The sequence below is a fragment of the Cottoperca gobio genome, chromosome 15, assembly GCF_900634415.1.
Source record: "Cottoperca gobio chromosome 15, fCotGob3.1, whole genome shotgun sequence".
NCBI classification, from domain to species: Eukaryota; Metazoa; Chordata; class Actinopteri; order Perciformes; family Bovichtidae; genus Cottoperca; species Cottoperca gobio.
This window is the reverse complement of record NC_041369.1, coordinates 9,974,114-9,994,280: the sequence shown is the minus strand read 5'-3', so window position 1 is coordinate 9,994,280 and position 20,167 is coordinate 9,974,114. Positions and strand designations below refer to the sequence as shown.

The 20,167-nt window shown below is 39.9% G+C and overlaps 2 protein-coding genes across 2 annotated transcripts in view; both read right to left on the bottom strand.

The window, feature by feature from the left end:
• Nucleotides 1-4,694: 4,694 nt before the first annotated feature.
• On the bottom strand, nucleotides 4,695-7,528 carry ly6pge (lymphocyte antigen 6 family member pge). Its single transcript, XM_029450207.1, has 3 exons — nucleotides 7,468-7,528; nucleotides 5,464-5,580; nucleotides 4,695-4,888 (listed from the first exon to the last, which is right to left on the bottom strand). The coding sequence occupies exons 1-3, from the start codon at nucleotides 7,526-7,528 to the stop codon at nucleotides 4,695-4,697; spliced, it is 372 nt and encodes a 123-aa protein (XP_029306067.1).
• Nucleotides 7,529-12,382: 4,854 nt separating this feature from the next.
• The window catches only part of tacc2 (transforming, acidic coiled-coil containing protein 2), a 48,843-nt gene continuing 41,058 nt past the window's right edge, over nucleotides 12,383-20,167 (bottom strand). The window contains exons 18-25 of the mRNA XM_029449822.1: nucleotides 19,973-20,032; nucleotides 17,790-17,930; nucleotides 17,628-17,704; nucleotides 15,816-15,859; nucleotides 14,359-14,519; nucleotides 14,137-14,243; nucleotides 13,442-13,562; nucleotides 12,383-13,336 (exon numbers count right to left, since the gene is read on the bottom strand). Of these exons, the coding sequence (XP_029305682.1) occupies nucleotides 13,271-13,336; nucleotides 13,442-13,562; nucleotides 14,137-14,243; nucleotides 14,359-14,519; nucleotides 15,816-15,859; nucleotides 17,628-17,704; nucleotides 17,790-17,930; nucleotides 19,973-20,032 (777 nt within the window). The 3' untranslated portion in view covers nucleotides 12,383-13,270. The remainder of the gene's footprint in view (nucleotides 13,337-13,441; nucleotides 13,563-14,136; nucleotides 14,244-14,358; nucleotides 14,520-15,815; nucleotides 15,860-17,627; nucleotides 17,705-17,789; nucleotides 17,931-19,972; nucleotides 20,033-20,167) is intronic.

The window sequence follows — 20,167 nt, the reverse complement described above, 5'->3', positions numbered from 1 at the left end:
AGTTGATCTGGTTTGCTTATGTGGGCCAGACCTGGATTCCACCGATGGCTCATAAGTTCATTTCCCTGTTTGGGAGGAGTCTCCAACCACAGCCATCTGCCTGATGTCATCGTCTTAATTTACTCAGAAGTGATTTGAGCGCAAACCAAAAATGTATCATTGCTGAAAAACACAACTTCCTTACCTAAAGTGGTTTTTTTTTCACCTCTTGTATTGACCAGTCTAATCAGTTCTGCTGCAGCCGGCTGTCATTACAAACAGGTCACGCAATCAATACACCAGGCAAAAAAAAATTATAAGACGAATGCAACGAAGGCTTTAACAAACAATCTCACAGCAGAGATGTGGAAGTGTGACAGTTTGTGACGCCAGGCGAGTTTCTCAGAAAGATGTCAATCTTTCCAGGGCACTCACTCAACAATTGATTAATACTCTGATACACATAAACACACACACAAACAAAAATCACAGATGTGTCAGTTTGTGGAACATTCAGTGGCGTTCAGGAGTGAAACCTGTCTTGTTTAGTTTAAAAACCACTGTAGACACAAGTTTTCTAAGCCTTCCTGAAAGGGCAGCCGGCTCATGCCTTTGATGACTGACGGTGGGATTTGCGATGATAATGTCTTCAGGTGCCAGAGGATTGCGATTAAACCTACTCCAATTTAAACAGCAAAGTTGCCATAGCAATGACCTTCAGTTTTAGCTCAGATGGCGTACACATGGGGAATACAGTGTCTGGTGTTGTTGTCCATAGACGCTTCAATGTAGTGGGGGCTTTGGCCATGATTGCACTTTCCAAATCCTCCATCAAATTATAAACTTTGTCCTACAACATGTGTACTGATGAAAAGTGCAGGTGACATTTCACACAACAGCTGTTGCAGCAGGGAAATTGTAAAGTGCCCAAAAAGTCTCACTTTAGGGATGACCGTAATACTGTTGAACAGTCTGAATTGAACTATGAGCCCCAAAAGACAGACCTCAGACACTCCCACCTACACGTCAGCAGCGCCTTGACCCGTCGACCCTCCATCAGCCCTTCAGCTTTTATGCAAACCTTCCCCTCCCACCCTAATTAAAGTGAAAGAAGCCTTTCAAATAAAGCTGATGAGGGCCGACGTGGGGCCGTTCTCTTGGCTGTCTGAGGATGTGAGCACCCAAAACAGGCTCCAGCTGAACGGGCTTGGAGACTCACGGTTTGGGGTCAGTGCCTAACTCCCTCCAGGGCAGTCCGTTCACACTCTCACACCTGCCAGTCAAAGGAGAGAGCAGCAGGAAGAAGAGAGAACAGAAAGAAATAACCAAGTCAAAGCAAGAAGCAGAGGTAAAGAGTTTTCACATGTTTAAATAAAGTACAAACCCCAGTAGACAGCAATAAAACTGTGCAATTATTAACACTATTGACTTAAGCCAATCTCAGCAATACCCTTGAGGCGTGGTTGGTCAATATGAATTGCAACAGTCTTGTTGATTTGACAGCAGCTGCTGCAGTCAAACGTGTGGCTAGACTGCCACACGGTGGAGACTTTGTGAACTACAAGAGCAGACATGCTACTGTGGGTGTACACAGATAATCACAATATGTTGTGCAAGAAATTATGAATTATTATCCAATATCTTAGATTTTATCATATTGCCAAGACCCCACTATCTGATAATAATTATAAAAGTTGTGCTAATTGTGTTTAGCTCTCTACGTACAAAACAAATTCCACATGTTATTCAAAGTGTTTATTACGTTGTGAACCTCTTCAGTCTAGTGATGTTTATTACGCTGGCAGTTTATGTATCTTCATTCCCAGTTCACTAATGTGTCTAAGTAAGCTGTTCTGTAAAAATATCATCAGTGCAATGGATGTCAATCTTATATCTATGATCATAATATGTTAACATGGTTCATCCTCAGAGCAGCTGTTGTGTCCCAGCTAATATTTGGAATATATATATATACACAGTATATATATAAATATATATAATATATATATATATATATATATATATATATATATATATATATATTCACTGGAAGAACACCGACATTGCATTTGTTTTACTTGATTTACATTAAAAAAAACATTTGTACTTTATCTTATTACCATAAAATCAACCTGATACTGTACCTTAAATTCCTCTTGAAACTATAATTTATATGTACACTTATGTTTTGTTGTTGCCCACTTTCCTTTTTAGTTCAGTTGGTCATGTTCATGTTATAGTATTGTCAGGCATGATATAAAAAATAAATATATTAAACAGTCTTTTAAAGTACTGTGAACCAAAGTAACTTTTAGTTGGATTACTAAACACCATATGAAGTCTGTCAATATATGCCAACTGTCAATATACATTTCTAACTGAACATTTATTAATTTTTTATTGTAATATAGTCTAATAGCTAATAAATACAGTGTTTACTTTGATTAAAACTAAGTTTTTACTCAAGTGCACCACCAATTAGTAAGTAAGAATGACAAACGCTGACGACTGATGACTTTTCTGATAAATAAATTCAGCCTGTGGGGTTAAATTAATCCAGTTGTGTCCCTTGTTTAAAATATGACTCTTATTAGCATGCTAACATTTGCTAATTAGCACAACATCGAAAGTATAGCTGAGGTTTGAAGGTATGTTGTCATAAAAGTACTAAACACATTGACTATTGGCTATAAATTCATCCAATAGGTATTTTGGGTTTGGGGGTTAAGGATATGATATTTAGGCTACAGGCTTTTAGCAAAATGACCGCAATATTTCAATGTATACACATCACACCACAGATATATTATATTATATATTAATTCTCTATAGCCCGTGCCACTTTGCAGCATGTGCACACAACTGATTAACAATTATACAACCCCTTTAATCACAAAAGAGATACAAATCAGACAATTAAACAAAAATGTCCAACATTAAACAACATGGCGGGTGCAACAAACAATATTAAGCCACACACATTAAATAACCATTTCTTATAGAATCAACAGCAGAACATGTACAGATATGTATAAACAATATTAACTCCACAGAAGCTGTAGCCACAAACAAGCGTTTTAGGCTAAAGCAAAGTAGAGACTGCACCTCAAACTTCTCCAGGTTCAACTTCTCTGCTAACTCATTCTGAAAGCAGAATCCTCTCAGCCTTTCCATAACCAGATATTCCTCACACACCTCACACTGAAGGTAAAAGTGCCTCACAGAAAGCAGATGTTAGGGCTGGAGGATCTACCATGATATTAGCATTTAGCATGTTAGCTACACCCAGCATGCAGTGTCTCTGGAGCTCGATGTTTCATTTGTTACATTTTCTCAGTTTATCAGGATTGTCATGTCTCGTCGAGTTTGATGAGTTTTTCATGCTGTCTTGTCACTTGCTGTTTCATTTTGTACCCATCTCTCAATCCAGATCCCTTTACGGACGTCTTTGTGTGGTTTCCCGCCATCGTCACTTTCCGTCCCGCCCCTGATTGTTTCCACCTGTTCCCACTCACCTCTTGTATACATTGTCCTGTCTCCCCTTGTCTTGTGCCAGTTCGTCTGGTCATATCATGTGCAAGTACCAGTGTTCCAAGAAGTGTGTTTTTCCAGAGAAGTTTGTATATCCTCCTAGTGAGCGCTTTGAGTTAATATTCTGTTTTATTGAAGTAAAGTATTGTGTTTTTTACACTTTACATTTGTGTCCGGAGTTGTGCGTTTGAGTCTTCCTTCCCTGTGTCCGAGTCGTAACAGCAGGTTATGTATTTAATATGCATCACACCATAAACATGATCCTTGAAGTTGTAACAATTCCTAACATAAGTTCTCAAAACATTATTACAAAAGAAAATGACACAATAAACAGTATTTGTCATCAAATGGACATTATTAATTTTGATTGAACATTCTATACAACATATACAAAAGCATCTATTTATAGGCCATCTTCCAGTGATGTGCACTCAAACTCTGTTTATAAACGTAGTAATTCTTTAAATGATTTAAAACACAGTAGATTGACCTCATTGGTGTAACACACCTTGCCTCAGGTGTGTGAAAGGCTTATGTGGATTTGCAGTGTGTGAGAAGTGTGTTCTCACAACCTTCCAAAATATCTTGCACATCCAGTCAGATGTGTGTTTGAGGTAGAAGACTGATGCTGTAACGATACACCAGCTGATTGACTCTTAGAGCCAAATTTAGCCACTGGAACATCTGCTGCACCACAAGCTCCGCTGAGATACTTGGGTGCATATATATATATGCAGGTTAAAAGGGAGACAGATGCAGTACAAATACTGTAGTTTCCCTCATTGTGTGCTGAACATTAAACCAGGGTGAGGAAACTGATGAACGGCATCTCATCCTTTTTTAAGTAGAAAATAAATAATAAATTATCTCTGCCTGTTATTCCAGCACTTCCCTTAGGATCCTCTAGTAAACGGCTTAATAAAATCCATTGAAAGGAAGGAGTGAATTCAACATGGTGTCTATAATCCAAACATTCATACTTAGCACCTAAACTCTTCTGTGTACAGTAACTCCTTGATGTTTAGGCTTGTGTTTGGATAAATTAGGTAAATCAAAGAAGAGTGGAATGATAGTACAGCAGGAAGTGTACAATTAGGCAGGGTTATTTGGCATTTTTGGAGTAAATGAGAACAACAGCAGTTAGCATTGTGTTGCATATGGATATTGTTAGCATGGCAGTGTGTCTACTTGAAAAAGCAGTGGAAGAACAGAGGCAGAAACAGCAGCAGATAGTTGAGTCCTGGCAGCTGGGAGGCGAAACTCGTCTCATTGCAGTTATCCCCGTAGCAGCAGTGGACTCTGACACCTGGTGCTCTGTAGCCCTGGCTGTTCGCCTGAGTACAGAAAGACTTGTAGGAGCACGACTTCATCACCCCACCTGACAAAACAGACATAAATAATAGTCAATTACACTGGTGTAGCAGCTGTCTTACAAAGACCAACCAATAAACCTTTTATTAAAGTTGCTGCTGATTATAAAGCTTTGGTTTTGTTTTTCATTCTTGATTTTGTCACTTTGTCTGTGGGAGTCCAGTATACACCACTTAATACAGGAAACCTGGTGCATCTACAATGTGTCCTTTACAGACAGGATGATGGCCTCTCCTGTTGAGCCATTTTGATGATTAATAAGATATATTTTATGAAACACTCTTGCCCTGTGCAGGCTTAAATGACTAAACTGAGTTTATTTTGTAGAGAGGAATTGTCGGTCCCATGAACACATGGTGTCCTAATTAAGGATATTGATCGAGTAGGAGAAGCAAAGCTCTTCATTTCCTTAAAAGCCTCGGACCCCCTGCTGACTGGGATGTGTCTCCGGACAGCAGCCTGTCCTCTATTAAACACACACGTACACAGACAGATACAAATATAGCTTCATGTGTTTATTATTGGTAGAATAAGGACTAGTAAAAAAAGAAAAGGCTACTACACTGTCAGTGTTGGACTCACTGTCATGGCCCACCACCACAGCGCAGGCATCAGAATAGCTGGGACACAATTTGGAGCCTTGCCGGTTGCAGTCGTTGTTATTGGAGCCCATACAGGTATAACATAGCAGAGCCTCACCTGAAGGAAGCAGACAGAAAATACTACAACAGTGCACATACACGGTACAATCAAAACATCATGGCATGTTCACAGAAAAGAGTTAAGTGATCTCTAAAGCATAGTTATTTAATAGTTTGTTGAGCTATGTAGCACAACATGATAAAAACAAATTGTGCTCCAACATCACTTATATCATTTATATAAGAGCAAGTTAATGGCAGAGAAGCCAAAACAAAACATAAACCAGACCAGGTTACTTCTGGAGCACAATTAAAGGTAAATACAGCACTACGGTTTTTAATGGCAGCACTATGTTATTCTTAGGCTGACCTGACATTATTGCTTCAGTTGATAGGAAGTGGTTATGATGCTAAATTAGGATTTTCCATGAAATATCTCAAATGAATGAATAAAATAATGCACTGTGTCAGATTTATTGACTTCTTTCAAGGCATGAATAGGCTACCTAATGCTGCTAATATTGTGTCCTTTAAAAACCTATATTTAGACATTAAAGTGGTTCTTAAAAAAGCCAGCTGCAGCTGCTCTGGCATGGATAAAACTGCATTGAATTGTGGCACACTCAACCCAGTCCCATTTATCATAAATGCTGGTCCATTGTTATTTAAGATCATGCAGTATCTACGAGGGACTCATCTCTGATTATTTTCTACCCCTTATCAACACAGGATCTATGGGTTTGAGGAGTGTCCACACAGGCATGGTACATTTACATCTGGGTGTTTCTGGTGTGTATGACGTTGTCCCACAGGCACATTGAGAGTAAAGTGAAGAGAAAACACTTCACTTCCTTAACACAAGTATTCCCTAAATCAAGCAAAGAATGAAACAAGAACACTTGGATTTAAAAACACAGCTTTCTAACCTTCAGCTAAAGCTTCAGGGGCCCACTTCAGCACATAAAACACTTAAATGTCTTTCTAAAGCTCGCCGGAGGAATTGGAGCACTTATTTGATAACTAGCTGACCTTTTAAATATCACTTTAACGCTTCCTTTTAAAAACCTCCACCCGTCTCCTAAATTCTAAAATGGCCCTTCAGAAACAGCCTTTTGAAGCTGCTTCTTAAGAGGATCAAAACGAGTTTTAATTTATAGGAATCACCAAAAGCTTCAAACATTCTTCATAGTACCACATTTCGTCTTGGCCATCAAAATAACATCCTTCAACACCAGACTTGTCTTTTATCAGCCATGAGGACAGAAAGTTGATCAGACAAACAAAGTGTTCATTCAAGTATAGACCAGAGAGGGGAGATGTTTTACTCAAACTAGCAAATCAATTTGATAAGACAGAGAATAAAATTACTAATAAAAGCACAACTTTAACTGTAAAACAACAACAGCATTTCTTGTATGTATTTGAGCAGTATGTTTAATTTATTTGCTTCTTGTGTTCCTCTGTATGTTGACATGACATATAACTGTCCCCCGCTGTTCATCGTTGACCCCAATCTATCCCTGTAGCACAGGCGCTCTACACACATGCTATAAGCATTAGCCTATTAAGAGATTAGCTGCAGGGATTGCATGCTAGTTACAGAATAACATACTGAAGGAAAGCAAAACTCTGGAGAATTACCAGAGACATTATCAGCAATTTAGCAAAGGTGATGGAATATAAAGTGTCATTAGAAGGTGTAACGGTAAAATAATTTTTTATAAAATATGCAAGGCATTTTCTTAAAAATAAAGTTAACTGTAGTGTCTGGGAGCATTTTGGGCTATGGGTTATTCCCTCAACAGGTCCCTAACACTCAGGAAAAAGACTGAAAAAAATATAAAACAACAAATGCAAACCATTCTTAGAAACTTAAGAGTGGCAAGGGACAAGAGTACCTGAAGGGAGACACTAAACCTAAACAATAGAAACCTATAGTCCTTACTGTTGGTTGCTAGCAGGACCAGAGAAAGCAGGAGCAGCGGACAGTAGTGGACAGCTCTCATGGCGCTGGTGGTCCTCGTCGTCCTGATCACACAATGAAAAGCAGGTTGTTTGCTCCTAATGCCCCCTGAGCTTAATCTGAGCTATCAAATGAGTTGATATCCCCTCCTGCACTGACTGAGATTAGCAACCCCTCGACTGGGGTCCACAGCTCTGTGCTAAGTGTCAATAGTTGCTTCTTCATGCGTCCTCTCACCTCACCACTGTGCTCTAGCCACACCCATCCCGAGTCTGGCTCAGCCCTTTCTTGTCCCTGTCCTTACTTCACCCTGTTGCACTACCAAACTGATCTCTCAACTCTAACTTGGCCCTACAGGTGTCCATTGAGTTTATTCAGTGCCAGGTTAATTTGCCACAGGATATTTGTTGTCAAGAGATGTAGGTATGCCTGTTTGGGATTATTCAGCAACTGCTTATGTAGATGCCCTAAAGGTTCAATGTGTAATTCCAAGCCACCTGCCCCAAAGAAATAGGAGGCAGTAATTCACCTCTAAACTGGATCCATACAATCTCTAATGTTCATATTTTAGTTGTAGTAGTTTGCTATATGTATTGTATTCTAATGTATTCTTGATATTGTGTATTGTATTTACTTCTGTGTAATGCCTGTCAGTCAGTCAGTCAGTGGGCAAGAATACACAAAATTCAACCAAACTGCTGAAACTCTGATAGCCGGTCCACAAACACTGCTATCTTCTTGACTGTGCTTATCTATCTGTTTACTGAGCACTAATGTTAACCAGGGCTGTAGTCTGTGTAATGTTACTTTAGTTTGTTTATTGGTCCAAATCCAAAGTGGCAGAAACTAGAAAACGACCCTCATATTCGTCTCATCTTCCTGATGGCGGCGCAGAGCAGCCGGCAGGCGGAGCAGAGAGGTCGGCAGAGCCGGCACTCGGCAGCCGCCTCCATCAGACTGAGCCCCAGTCAGCAGCCGAAGAGCATTGAGCTCAGCCAGAACAAACCCCAGCATCTGGGGTCACAGCTGTGGCTGAACTCAAGCTAACTGCTAACTGAAGATCTGCGTTTCCGAGGCTGCAGACAGCTATACACTCTGCAAAACAGCCCCCTGGCAGCTGTGAGGACGAAGTGAGGTAGTGCAGGGTTTTTTTTCCTAATTTCTGCCACTTTGAATGTAATCAAATAAACAAACTATAAAACAGACACAGAACATGGCTGTAATATTTACAAGCGAGTCAGGCAGCTGTACTTCTTAACACTGACAAAATTAGATTTATTTGGTATATGATAGAGGTTGCATTTCTATTGTGAAATGTGCCATATATATATTTTTATTATAGATGTATCGTAATAAATCACGATCATAACAGCATAAAAATGACGTCCGCTAACAACAATCGGTCGCTGCGCCGGGAACATCCACTTCGGCAATTTTCGGGCGATGACGTCACAAGTAGAATACAGCCGCCGCCAGTGTTCGTCTGCGTTGAAGCGTCCAGCAAAGACTGCTGTCAATTATTACGAGAAAGAACGGACAACAATCGATCGTCAAGGGTAATTGTGAAGCGATGTGTTGTATGGGGATGTGGGGCCGTCTCCAAATCTAGCTTTCTGTGGCCAAAAGAGGATAAAATTTGCTTTTATGGACAAGACAAGTGCGTAGATGAAACCGACGATTTGTGGGCAGCACTTTGAGAGATCGTGTTTCGAACAATCAACTGCTCGCCAAGGAAATGGGATTCAAAAAGAATTTAAAACTGAACGCAGATGCTGTGCCTACAATACTGCCGAGACCCCAGTCAGCACTAGCCAGCACGCCGACTCAAACATGTCCGCCGGTGCAGAGTCCTCCACCAAAGAGATGATGAAATGCATTCGCCAAAAGGGAGAGAGCAAAGGTAAGACTGTGCTACTTGTTTACTGTATTTATTGTTTCAAACATAAAGTCATAATCGGTCTAGCCTACTGTATGTAACGAGTTGACATACAAATGTAAACTGTAATGTAAATGTTTCCTAAATTTTCCTCGGGATGAATAAAGTATTTATCTATCTACACCAGGCCCTAGCCAATATGTGTGTTATTGTTTGTAGTATTAATAACTTTAGCTAATTACACTTCATTAGCTTAATTAAGTATAGATGCAATGTTTATAACAGGCTTCCCCATTTTATTCTGTAGTTTGAGTAAAAGCGTGAGTCTATTTAACTTTTAACATCACACTATTATTACAGAGGTATTGAAACATTGGTGAATGAAGCCGAAGCAGAACTGAGGATACCTGTATGATCAGCGACCATCTATTGGACATCCACACTGGGGAGGAAGCTGTGTGTACACCAGTAAGTATACAGACTGTACGTCATCTGTACATTACAGTTGTAGTACCAGTAGACCTGCACATGACATGTTAAAAATACAATTTATAGCATCACCACATGCATGTACATAATTCATATATTTAATTGTTTGATTTGATATCATTGCTCTCACAACAACATATTTTATTATGAATGTTATTAGATATTTTCTTTACGCAGACATGTATAAACCTGCAATACAATTTCAAGCTGGTTTGAAAGATTTATTAGTAAAGTTGTGTTTCCCCTCCACTGATACACCACAAGTCCATTTGTCAGATCAGCTGGACTGCAAGTTCCAATCCAGGTTGATTGTTCCAAAGGTCAGCATCATAATATTTAAATATTGATATGTAAGATACAAATACAGATACACATATACACACATACACACACATATTATATATATAATATATATATAATTCTTGATTATAAAACATCTTTTTTGCAGAGTATGTTACTGAACTCTTGACCGAGACTCAATGCTTTGTGCCAAGACAATGTTGATGAGGAACCTTTCGAAGTCCCAGATCCACTCAGCAGTCGGTGGAAGAACCAAACAAGAGGGATGCAGCTGTGCTGTATAGAAGCAGATTCAATCACTGAACTGACATTGTGTTTTGTTATTGACTCTAATAAAGTGCTGATACTTGAACGACGTGTAGTTGTCAGATGGAAACGTAGCACAGATCTTTTGAATGGCACATGATGGCATTCTGTGGTTCTTACCAAGTATTCCCAGCAGAATCTCACCGGCGGTATGCCACATAGTGATACATTATGTAACATACAAGATAATACATGTCAATGGTAATCACTTCAACCTTATTTGCTTATTTATCTATTAATTCTGTAACTTTGCCAGAGTGACCATTCGACTTCCCCATAAATACATCAAAGTTTCTGAGCTCTACACATTACACAAGTAACATACTCATTATGTGGCTGATCACCTGCTTGTTGTCTGTCCCTCTTCGAATACCTTTGGTAGACTGTCTGCAAAACCCAAACATCCAGACACTTTGATTTGAATCCTGGGTGATCTGTTATGCAGGTTATGTTTGCACCATGTCCCTCATATTCATTGAGTTCCTCCATGACATCCTTTTCTTGGCAGCAGCTCTTCAATTGCTTCCATAATTGTACAGTTTTCACATGTACACTTAAATGTACAAAAGAAGAGTGGTAAGGACAGGTACACAATATGCAATATCCAGAAAAAGGCCAATATTAACGTCATCTTGATTTCATACATATATGCCTGTGTTTCACAACAGGCTCGTAAGCAGCTCATAAGCCTGTTATGGTCGTACGGAGGTCGGATCTATCTAGTAGCAACTTGTTACCCGTTTCACGTAAAGTTACAACATCGTAACTTCCATGAACATCTGGTAAGTGTTGCGGCTACTATAGGCTATAGTGACCGTCTATATATATATATATATATATATATATATATCGTCTCACCTCAGTATACAGACTATACTTTATAAAGCAGCGCTGTCCTCCGGTCTGTTTGTTAGCTAATAGCTAATGCTTTATATACAGCCTCGTAATAAATGACGTTTGACATCAGACACAACGATAGAACCTCAACCGCAGAAACTTCGAGAAAGAATCAAGTTATCAAGCTTTACAGACGTCGATGTGTCCAAGTAGAGAAATAATTGAATATTTAGGGATCGAGCAATTTGCAGACAACTAGTCGGGTTCATAACAATTCAAGGAAACCAAGCTATCGACTCGATATAGGATAGCTTGCGATCTATTTACGATCGAGGATAATGTTAGGTTTTATTATGGTGTATTTACTATTTATTGGGAAGTTCTATGAACTATAGTCAAATGTATATATACCTGTCTGTGTTCTGTTGCCGCACAGGATCTCCGCCAAATCCAGGATCACCGTCACCATCATCCGCATGTTCGCTCCTGTCTGCTTCTCCCGTGCTGTCTGTATTCAACTGGTGGACTGTGTTCTACTTGTGACGTCAGAACACGGCGTCGGCTGTTTCCAGTAGCGGCGATGTCAACATCGGTGGTCGACATACATATTGTGTCATAAATAACACATCATTTTACACCACAGATTCATACTACTGCCACTTTGAGTTGCAGAAGCTTAATTCTACCTTCACTAAGGAAGTTATGTTTTTGGTTCGGTTTGTTTGTCTGTTTGTCTGCAGGATTAAGAAAGAACTACTGGCCCTTTCATGAAACTTGGTGGAAGGAAGAACCAATTACATTTAGGAGTAGATCTGAATCATGGGGCAGATACACCCATTCTTTTTCTTACTTTCAAATATCTATTTCAACCTCTCTCAACTCAATAATTACAATGCTTGTTGGGTAGGCACATCCTGTGCATTGTAGCTGCTAGTTTATTGCTTATTTTGGCAATAAATATGATAAAAATCAGCCTCACAGCAATTTCTTATTCTATGTGTGTGTTTATTTTCCTCCTAAACACACTATGTGGATAAATAGATATATTTATATTTATATAGAGAAAACATGTCATCAGTGAAGCCAGTGTGCTGTATTGCCATCTTTTATTGCACTTTGTAAGCAGATGCTGTACAGCAGCTGTGCAGAGAAGGTATTCATCAGTGTGACAAAACGACCGAGCATAACTAGGACATATCCATCCAAAATTAAATTACTCCTGCTTACAACTGAATAAGGTCACGATTAGTTTGCTTTATATCAAAATAAAATCCCAAAAAATAGTCGCACAATTTCAGTGAGAAAGCTATGACAAGTATGACAAATATCTACAAGGTTACATGAGGGGAGCGGGCCGAGGATGACAGAATAACTATCAAAATGCAGATGAATCTTTTTTTATACTTGGAATTTCCTACAGTATATACAAGCATATAACATTACAAGTTCTCTCCCACATGCAGTTAGCTATTGGGATAGTTTGTGTTCTCTTAGTGATGTATCAACATTTTATAAATGAATCTAAATCTCTGTTACTCTTTTTCAAAGTCTATCTTTCTCTTGTATCAAGAAGAGACAACAACAGGAACAGGTAAACAGTCTTCTCCCTCAGTGGCTGTCATGGCAACATTATTATAGATAATTTAACCCACAAACAATGCTCTCGCTTTCTCATTATCATACACGCATTCACACACACAGACACACTCATTGGTGATATCATACATTTTCTTAAACTTTAAACAAGACCCCTGATACAGAACGATACACTGACACATCAAAAAGTGATTAAGAGAAAGCCATTCCTGTGGATCCTGAATACACAAAGTCAGTAGGAAATTTTACCTCAAGACCATTTTGGTCTCAAATGTCCATCAGTCGTTGGAAAAGCGGTAATATTACTGATCCGCTTCATTTTCCAAGACGTTATTTTTTCCCACAACCACTCCACATTTGGCCTGGGTGTGACTGTGGTCGCTAACTCCTCCCCATCTTGGCGATCAGCTCATCACAGATCTTTGTCAACTCCTCGATCTCTTTGTTCTGTAAAACAATTGTTAAAATAACGTTGGTCTACTTGTTTGCATGAATATTTTTCTATGATTTTCACATCTTTTTACACCCCAGGGCTGAGGAATTCTAACTGACCTTTTGCTCCAAAGTGCGCTCCAGAGAGTCCACCTTCATCTGCTCCTTCCTCAGACTGGCCTGGTGGGCGGCCTGCTCCTGACTGGACTTGGCACGCACATGAGCTATGTCAGCATTGGCCCTGGAAACACACAAGTGATACAATGAGAATTATTCAAACGCTAGAAAAATAACACACACCAAGGGTTGTGATGAGGTGCTGATCACAGGATGTAGAGTTGAAAGTAGGGAAACAGTGTGGCACACTTTGGCTCCATATGGAAATGGAAATGGAAGATTTTAGAATCCTACATTTTTATCATCACACATGTACACAGCACACACAGTCAAATTTAGACTCTGAATTTAACCCATTCTAGTATTAGGAGCAGTGGAAAAGAAAAACATGTGTATATCCAAAACATATGGAGTCAGAGTGTGCAACACTTGTATCCTACTTACAATGAGAATGAAGTCACCTCTCTGTGACCCCATAAGCCTGGAAAGTCTTATGAAAGCGCAACCTCGCGTTTGCAAAGACAATGCAGAATAAAACATTAGAAATTTCAAATAGATGGAATATAAATTATCTATAGGAACAACAGCTAAACATTGTTCTATAGCCAAACATATTCCAGCTGGGCATTGGGTTATTGTGTAGTTATTGTATTGTGGTGTTTTCACATAACAGTCATGGTGGAGATGATGAGACTCACCTGTCTAGTTTTTCCTCTGCATGAATCTTCAGGGCTTGATAGCGCTGTTCCTCCTTGCGGACCCGGGACAGATACTCCTGAGCGCATTTCTTGAGAACCTCTTCATTCTGAACGGAGTGAGAAATGTTTTAATTACTTGCAATAAGGATAAGGATTATTACAATTACAAAGCCAGATGCTGTAAACTCTCATTAGTTGTGAATAATTTCTGTGTTAAGTCACCTTGCGGAAGCCCTCCAGTACATCTTTCATCTTCTCGTAACGTCGGAAGAGGTCGGCAAGAGACTTTTCCACAGAGTTGAGGTCGGCCAAGGCCTGGTCCTTCTCCATGATCAGCTGCTGGATGGTGTGGTGGGAGAGAGACTTCTCTTTCTGGTCATCCTCTGATGGACACACACAAATATAATGTAGATCAGATCATCAGTCTGAAGACTCTGCTGTACTGGCCACATACACCAACACACATACAGATACACACAGACACTTTATTTTTGGCTAAATATCAAAATGAATTTGTGGGTTAGTATGATTTCACAGCATCTTAAACTACACTATATGAGTATTTCTGTAGCATGCAAACAAAAACACTTCACAATGGGAAAATCAAAGAGACCTGTAAACAAAAAAACTGAGCTAGCAGCTGATTTGCTTTGCTTTCATTATTAAATGACAAAGCTTATACAATATTTCAACCCCCTCCCAGCGTAACCCTTTCTTTCCTGTCAAAGGCTTAGATGACCAACCTGCTTAACTCACTAATTCTGAATAAAAAACTTTTGCAACCATGTACAATAAAGAAGCAAAGTGCAGTGTAAAGGTTTCCAGTATGTATATGAACATCTTTGTATAATGTTGTACTTAATATCAACAACTAAAGGATTACATAAAGTAAATGCTAAATTATTCTTCTTACCAAAAATAAGTAAATAACTACACAGTGTCTCAACATACAGGATGAAATGCAACAAAAATGGACAAACAAATGTCACTGGATGAGATGAAGAAAGTGAGCACTTCTGCTCTCCTCTCTGACGGACGGGCGGAGAGATGTGAGCTGACACAAACAAGTGAAGGACAATTCCGCGTTACTCACCTGGCATGCCTGTCAGGGTTATCAAATAGTAAGGGGAGCAAAGATGGGAGCAGAACAGAAAAGAAGGGACTGTGTTAAGTCAAGCTGGGAGGGCAAGACATGTGAGAGAGCCGAGTGCTAGACAAGAGCGCAGACAGATTGTTCCTTTTGGTGATAGGTGCTTTAATGAGAGTAAGAAATTAAATTAGACAGCAGCGAAAATCAAATCCTCGAGTGGCGAAGAAGATGTAGGTGAAAGCAGGAATAATGTGTGGAAAGTGAACCTGCGGGTCCAATGAAGCTGAACACACGTGGGCAAAAGGTGAATACCTCCCCCTCTGATGACATCAGGGTCCACTTCATATCAAACAAACATGAAAGCAAGCACATGGAAAAGCTAGCTCGTGTCAGAGGATAAGAAAATACTTAACTCTGAAATCAGTGGCAATGGAGTAGAGCACACAAATACAGTATATTTTGCAGCAAGTGCAGCAAAAAGTAGTGGCAGAGATTGGGGAACAAACGTAATTGGTTTGAAATAAAATTAATTGAAAAGACAGAGGGTCCAGTAAACTGGGACCAATCCTGTGTTTAACATTGAACTCACCTATCATCTGTGCAATCGTCCTCTCATACTCAGCAACAATCCTCCTATGGATGAGAAATTGGAGATCATCAATATACATGTCTCTAAAACAATCTTATTTTATGCAACTCATATATTCGTTTCCACTAATGGAAATCGAGTATTTGTTTACATGGCTGTCTGTTTGCCTGTTTGCTCATTTGCAAAATGTTTAAATAAAAACATATAGCTGGAACTTGTTTTGATATTGCGTTCATATGATGGGAAAATCTGATATTTAAAAGTCTAAGTTAAAGTGTCAATATATAACATTTCTTCTTTTAATTTATTATCATGAAGTAAATGTTGATTGCACAATATAATGACTGTAGAATAATGACACAATCAGCATTTAGATTGGTTTCCTATAAGCCTTCGCTTTAAATATGCAATTCTGTCTGCCTCTGGGTCACAATCTCTCTTTCACAATAAAAGCCCTAGACATATACACTGCATCACTGCCTACCAGAGAGCATTTAGCTAAGAGGCAACTCAACAAAATAGCTTACAGTAGCTGTACCCAGGTAGTGAAACAACCAGAGTAATGTTAATTGTGGAAACTCTAAACAGCAAAAGAGCCATTGTTGACGGTGGAGGCAAAGACGGCAAAGATCGGGGTTTCTAGTTCTTTGGGATTCTTATGGTTGCTTCTTGCTTTGGACAGTAACATTAGCCTGGCTGATGGCAGTAGCCATGTTGCAAATCAATAGACCGAAAATGTGTTATCATCAGTCTGCGCAGTTTGTTTGTGAACAAATGCAGTGTGTCCTGTGTTGTTGGTAACTCTGAGGAAAAGGGAAAGAGATTGGTTGTATTTGCAACAGCAGCACCAATAATAACACCACTTGGAAACGCGGAGGGGAGTTGAAAAGTAATCTGTTTTCGTTTTAAGTGAAAAAAATTATTTTTTGAGATATTTACTTTAGAATTTAGGTATATGACAAACACACTAAAATAACCCAACCTATAACTTTAGATAATAGGATTATTGACATATGGAAGAGTTTTAGGGCCCTAAACTATCCCTAGCTTTGTATCTTTTATTTATCTGCACTGTGTGTTCAGTTTTCATCTGAGTCTTGCTGCTAGAAGTTCCCCCACACTCCAAGTCAAGTAGCAGCACGGCCCAGTCGGAAGCCTTGTTGTGGGAAAAGCAGATTGCCGGAGGTAAGAGGATTGATTAGCCATGCCTCCCCATTAGCCTCTTAGCCCTCCCTTATCTTGAGCCCAATCAGTCAAAGGAAGTAATCTCCAGACTAACTGAGCTGTGGCCAGCTGGACCCACACCCACCACCTGCTGACAGAGAACAAGGTCTCAGTACTGTATATTTATCTCCTAGAACCCACATGGTCGGACATAAATTGATCCTCTCTGGATGTAAATATGAGTATAGATAATCCCAGAGTTGGACTATTGTCAGGCAGTTGATGGTGTATAATCCAAATGACACCTAAAGCCCCTAACACATTTTCTCATGGATAATTGACATACAGTATATCAACTTCCTCTATTCCTCTATTTTCCACCACTAACAATCATGCTGATAGTAGGATTCAGATGGACTTCTTTAACTGGTTCTCCACTCAGCAGTTAACCATGGCTGTGTTTTACACTTAAAGCTGGATAAACCAATTGACAGGTTAAATGGTGAGGGGTGGAGTCTGAAAACAAGACGCATGTGACGCAGTACCATTTAACAGAAACACAGGGAGGTGTTAAATCCACGCTGTGAAGTGTATGGGTGGGTCCTCAGTATGATGTAAGTGATGACAACCCAAGGTGTTACTTCTTACCTCATCTCCACCACTTCTTGTCGGCTGTCTTCATACTTCCTCTGCCACTCCAGCACTTCTTTCTCCTTTGTCACGATCTGAGGTCGGTAAGTGTGAGTTGTTAAATCGAAGTACATACAGTATTTATGACTTATAGAAGAAAAATAAACGTTTTTGGGGCACCTCCTCTCGTGCAATTCCCAGCGAGTGGTCCAGTTCTATGGGCAGGTGGGGACTCTCCCCTTCGATATAGTTGGTGCTGGTCCTGGTGTACAGCGAGTTCTTGGACACGCAACTCTCTACTGGAGATGACACGTCTCTGTGCTTCTCCCAGGAAGCAAAGGACAGGCGGGAGAGGAAGGGAAACATAACCAGTTACAAACCAGACTGAGCTACAGATAGGACACCCTTACCCTCGGTCCCTCACGCATTCCTGAACCAAACCGCCAAGGCAGCATCAAACGACATCAAAATGTACCACACAGCAAAATCAATATGTAAATGAGGCAGGCTGGTGATGTTCCTGAAGACTTTGTCAGCTGCAACATGATTGGATGAAACAGTCTTCATTGCCACAGTATTAGCCAAGTGATTTGGCTGATGCTGCCCCCAGCTGAGCAGTCATGATCGCCCGATCATCGCAGAAGCTTGAATGTGATTGGGTCCAGGCAAGGAAGGGGGGCAGCAGTTGATACAGCAATGACTGCATCATATACAGGAGAGGGAGGGTAGGGTAGCGGACTGGGCAGCATGGGAAATAGATGTTAGTCTCATGTTAAAGCATATTACAACATAGTGGTCTTACCTGTTGTGGCTAGAATCGTAGTGTAACCTGTTACAGCTTCTGCCCAATTATTATTATTACAAAGAAGGGAACCAGAACCAGACAATTTTGAGGAGTTATCACCAGAAAGACTTTGGATAGATTGTTTAGGTGTACTGAGAAACGCTACAAACCAAAGTATTATGCATGTGTTCATGTGACCCTTGCAAACCAATGACAATACTCTACCAACAACTCCTCACATCTCAAAATGCAGAAACAATCCTCGTTCTGGTACCACTTTTGGTCCCCTAAAAACTCTGCTCTGAGAGGGATTTAGTCATCCTTGGGAGAGCCGGATTACGGGAAGATTTGATGAAATAGTGGGGGCTGGGAGCCACTAATACAGGGAAAAGAGAGTGAAGTGTTTGGTCTGGCTGAGCTGTAATTATATTATTTTCCTGTAGGTAAAGACTGGTCAAGTTTAGGTAACTGTGGAACTCTTTTGCTTTTAGTCAGGTTACCCTCCCACTTCAGCGAGGTTTAAACAGAAACGTTAAGAAAAGCAGCTCAAACCTGTCCAGTGGGGGTATGACTCACAGTAACTGTTACATAAAGTGATGTCTTGTCTCCGCCAACAAATCCCCATAAAATGTCAGTGCTGTGCTAAATAAAGATGTGTCCTTACTGGGTGTATGCTTGCTGCTGCTTTAGAGGGCTAGGGGCAAAAATGAGCTTGCAACCCGAACAGATATTCCCCCAATCCATTTTTCTATCTTGCCCCAGGTTTGTTGTATGCTATATGTATTAATAATTTGATTGAACACAAGGGCTTAAGACAGGGCTTCAAGGGTAAAAATACAGAAGACACTTTTGAACACAATTTGTTAATGTGCTTCAGGGGTGCATATTACTAAACAATGTTGTAATGTACAATAGCACCTTAACCAAGTCCTCCTGGATCACAAGTCAAGTAAAAGTGATTGTCCCTTGCAGGAGTGCTTTAGGCAATAATCACATACTGTGATTTGAGGAAAAAATACTTAATGTGACAAAAAAGGGACGATTGAAGACACAAGACAAACACTACAGTAAGTCAAATACAAAAACAAGCCAGTAGTAGGTAAAGACTACAAGAGAGATACTAGATATAACTGTAGACAACTCCAAACTCAAGCAGATTTGCTCACAGGGACAAAGTACAGCTAAGGTAGGCTAAAATAAAGGGAGACTTTAAAAAAGTTCTCAGACTTCTGGACTTCTGGGGTCTACAGGAGTTAGATGTTTACAGTGCAGTCTGTAGGAATTTGAGCATTTGTTTTGGCTCTGTATTTCAGCACTAGGAAAGAAAAGTGCTGAGCTTTAATTAGAGGGCATTTACATCCAAATACGGTCAACAGCATTATAGTCTTAACAATTAGAGGTACTATGTAATAAAGGGCTGTGATTCCTAAACTCTGGACCAATGTAGTTTTGAACGCCTTCATTCACCTTCAGCACTTTAATCTCATAATTATTTAGCCAAAAACAATGAAATGACCAAAGACTGCACTGTAGTTGGATTAAGACGGGTTCAGATCAAGGAGTATAATGTTACTCTTACTTTGAGTAAGGGTGAACCGTTGATATTCCACCGTCGAGTGCTGGGTTTCTTGAGTCGAGACTGTAAAACGTGTTGGACAACAGCATAAGACATGGAGGGAAAGAGGACCGGGAATCGCCTGCCCTGCTCCAGCTCTTACAAGAGCTTTTCCACTGACTATAAAATGTAGATTAATCAGCAAAGCACAAGCCCTCC

Excerpts from the sequence above, each read along its gene's own strand:
- ly6pge (XM_029450207.1), bottom strand. The coding sequence starts at position 7,528 with ATGAGAGCTGTCCACTACTGTCCGCTGCTCCTGCTTTCTCTGGTCCTG. Across the intron at positions 5,581-7,467 it reads GGTCCTGCTAGCAACCAACA|GTGAGGCTCTGCTATGTTAT; the intron begins GTAAGGACTATA and ends TGCTTCCTTCAG. Across the intron at positions 4,889-5,463 it reads TGTGGTGGTGGGCCATGACA|GTGGGGTGATGAAGTCGTGC; the intron begins GTGAGTCCAACA and ends CTGTTTTGTCAG.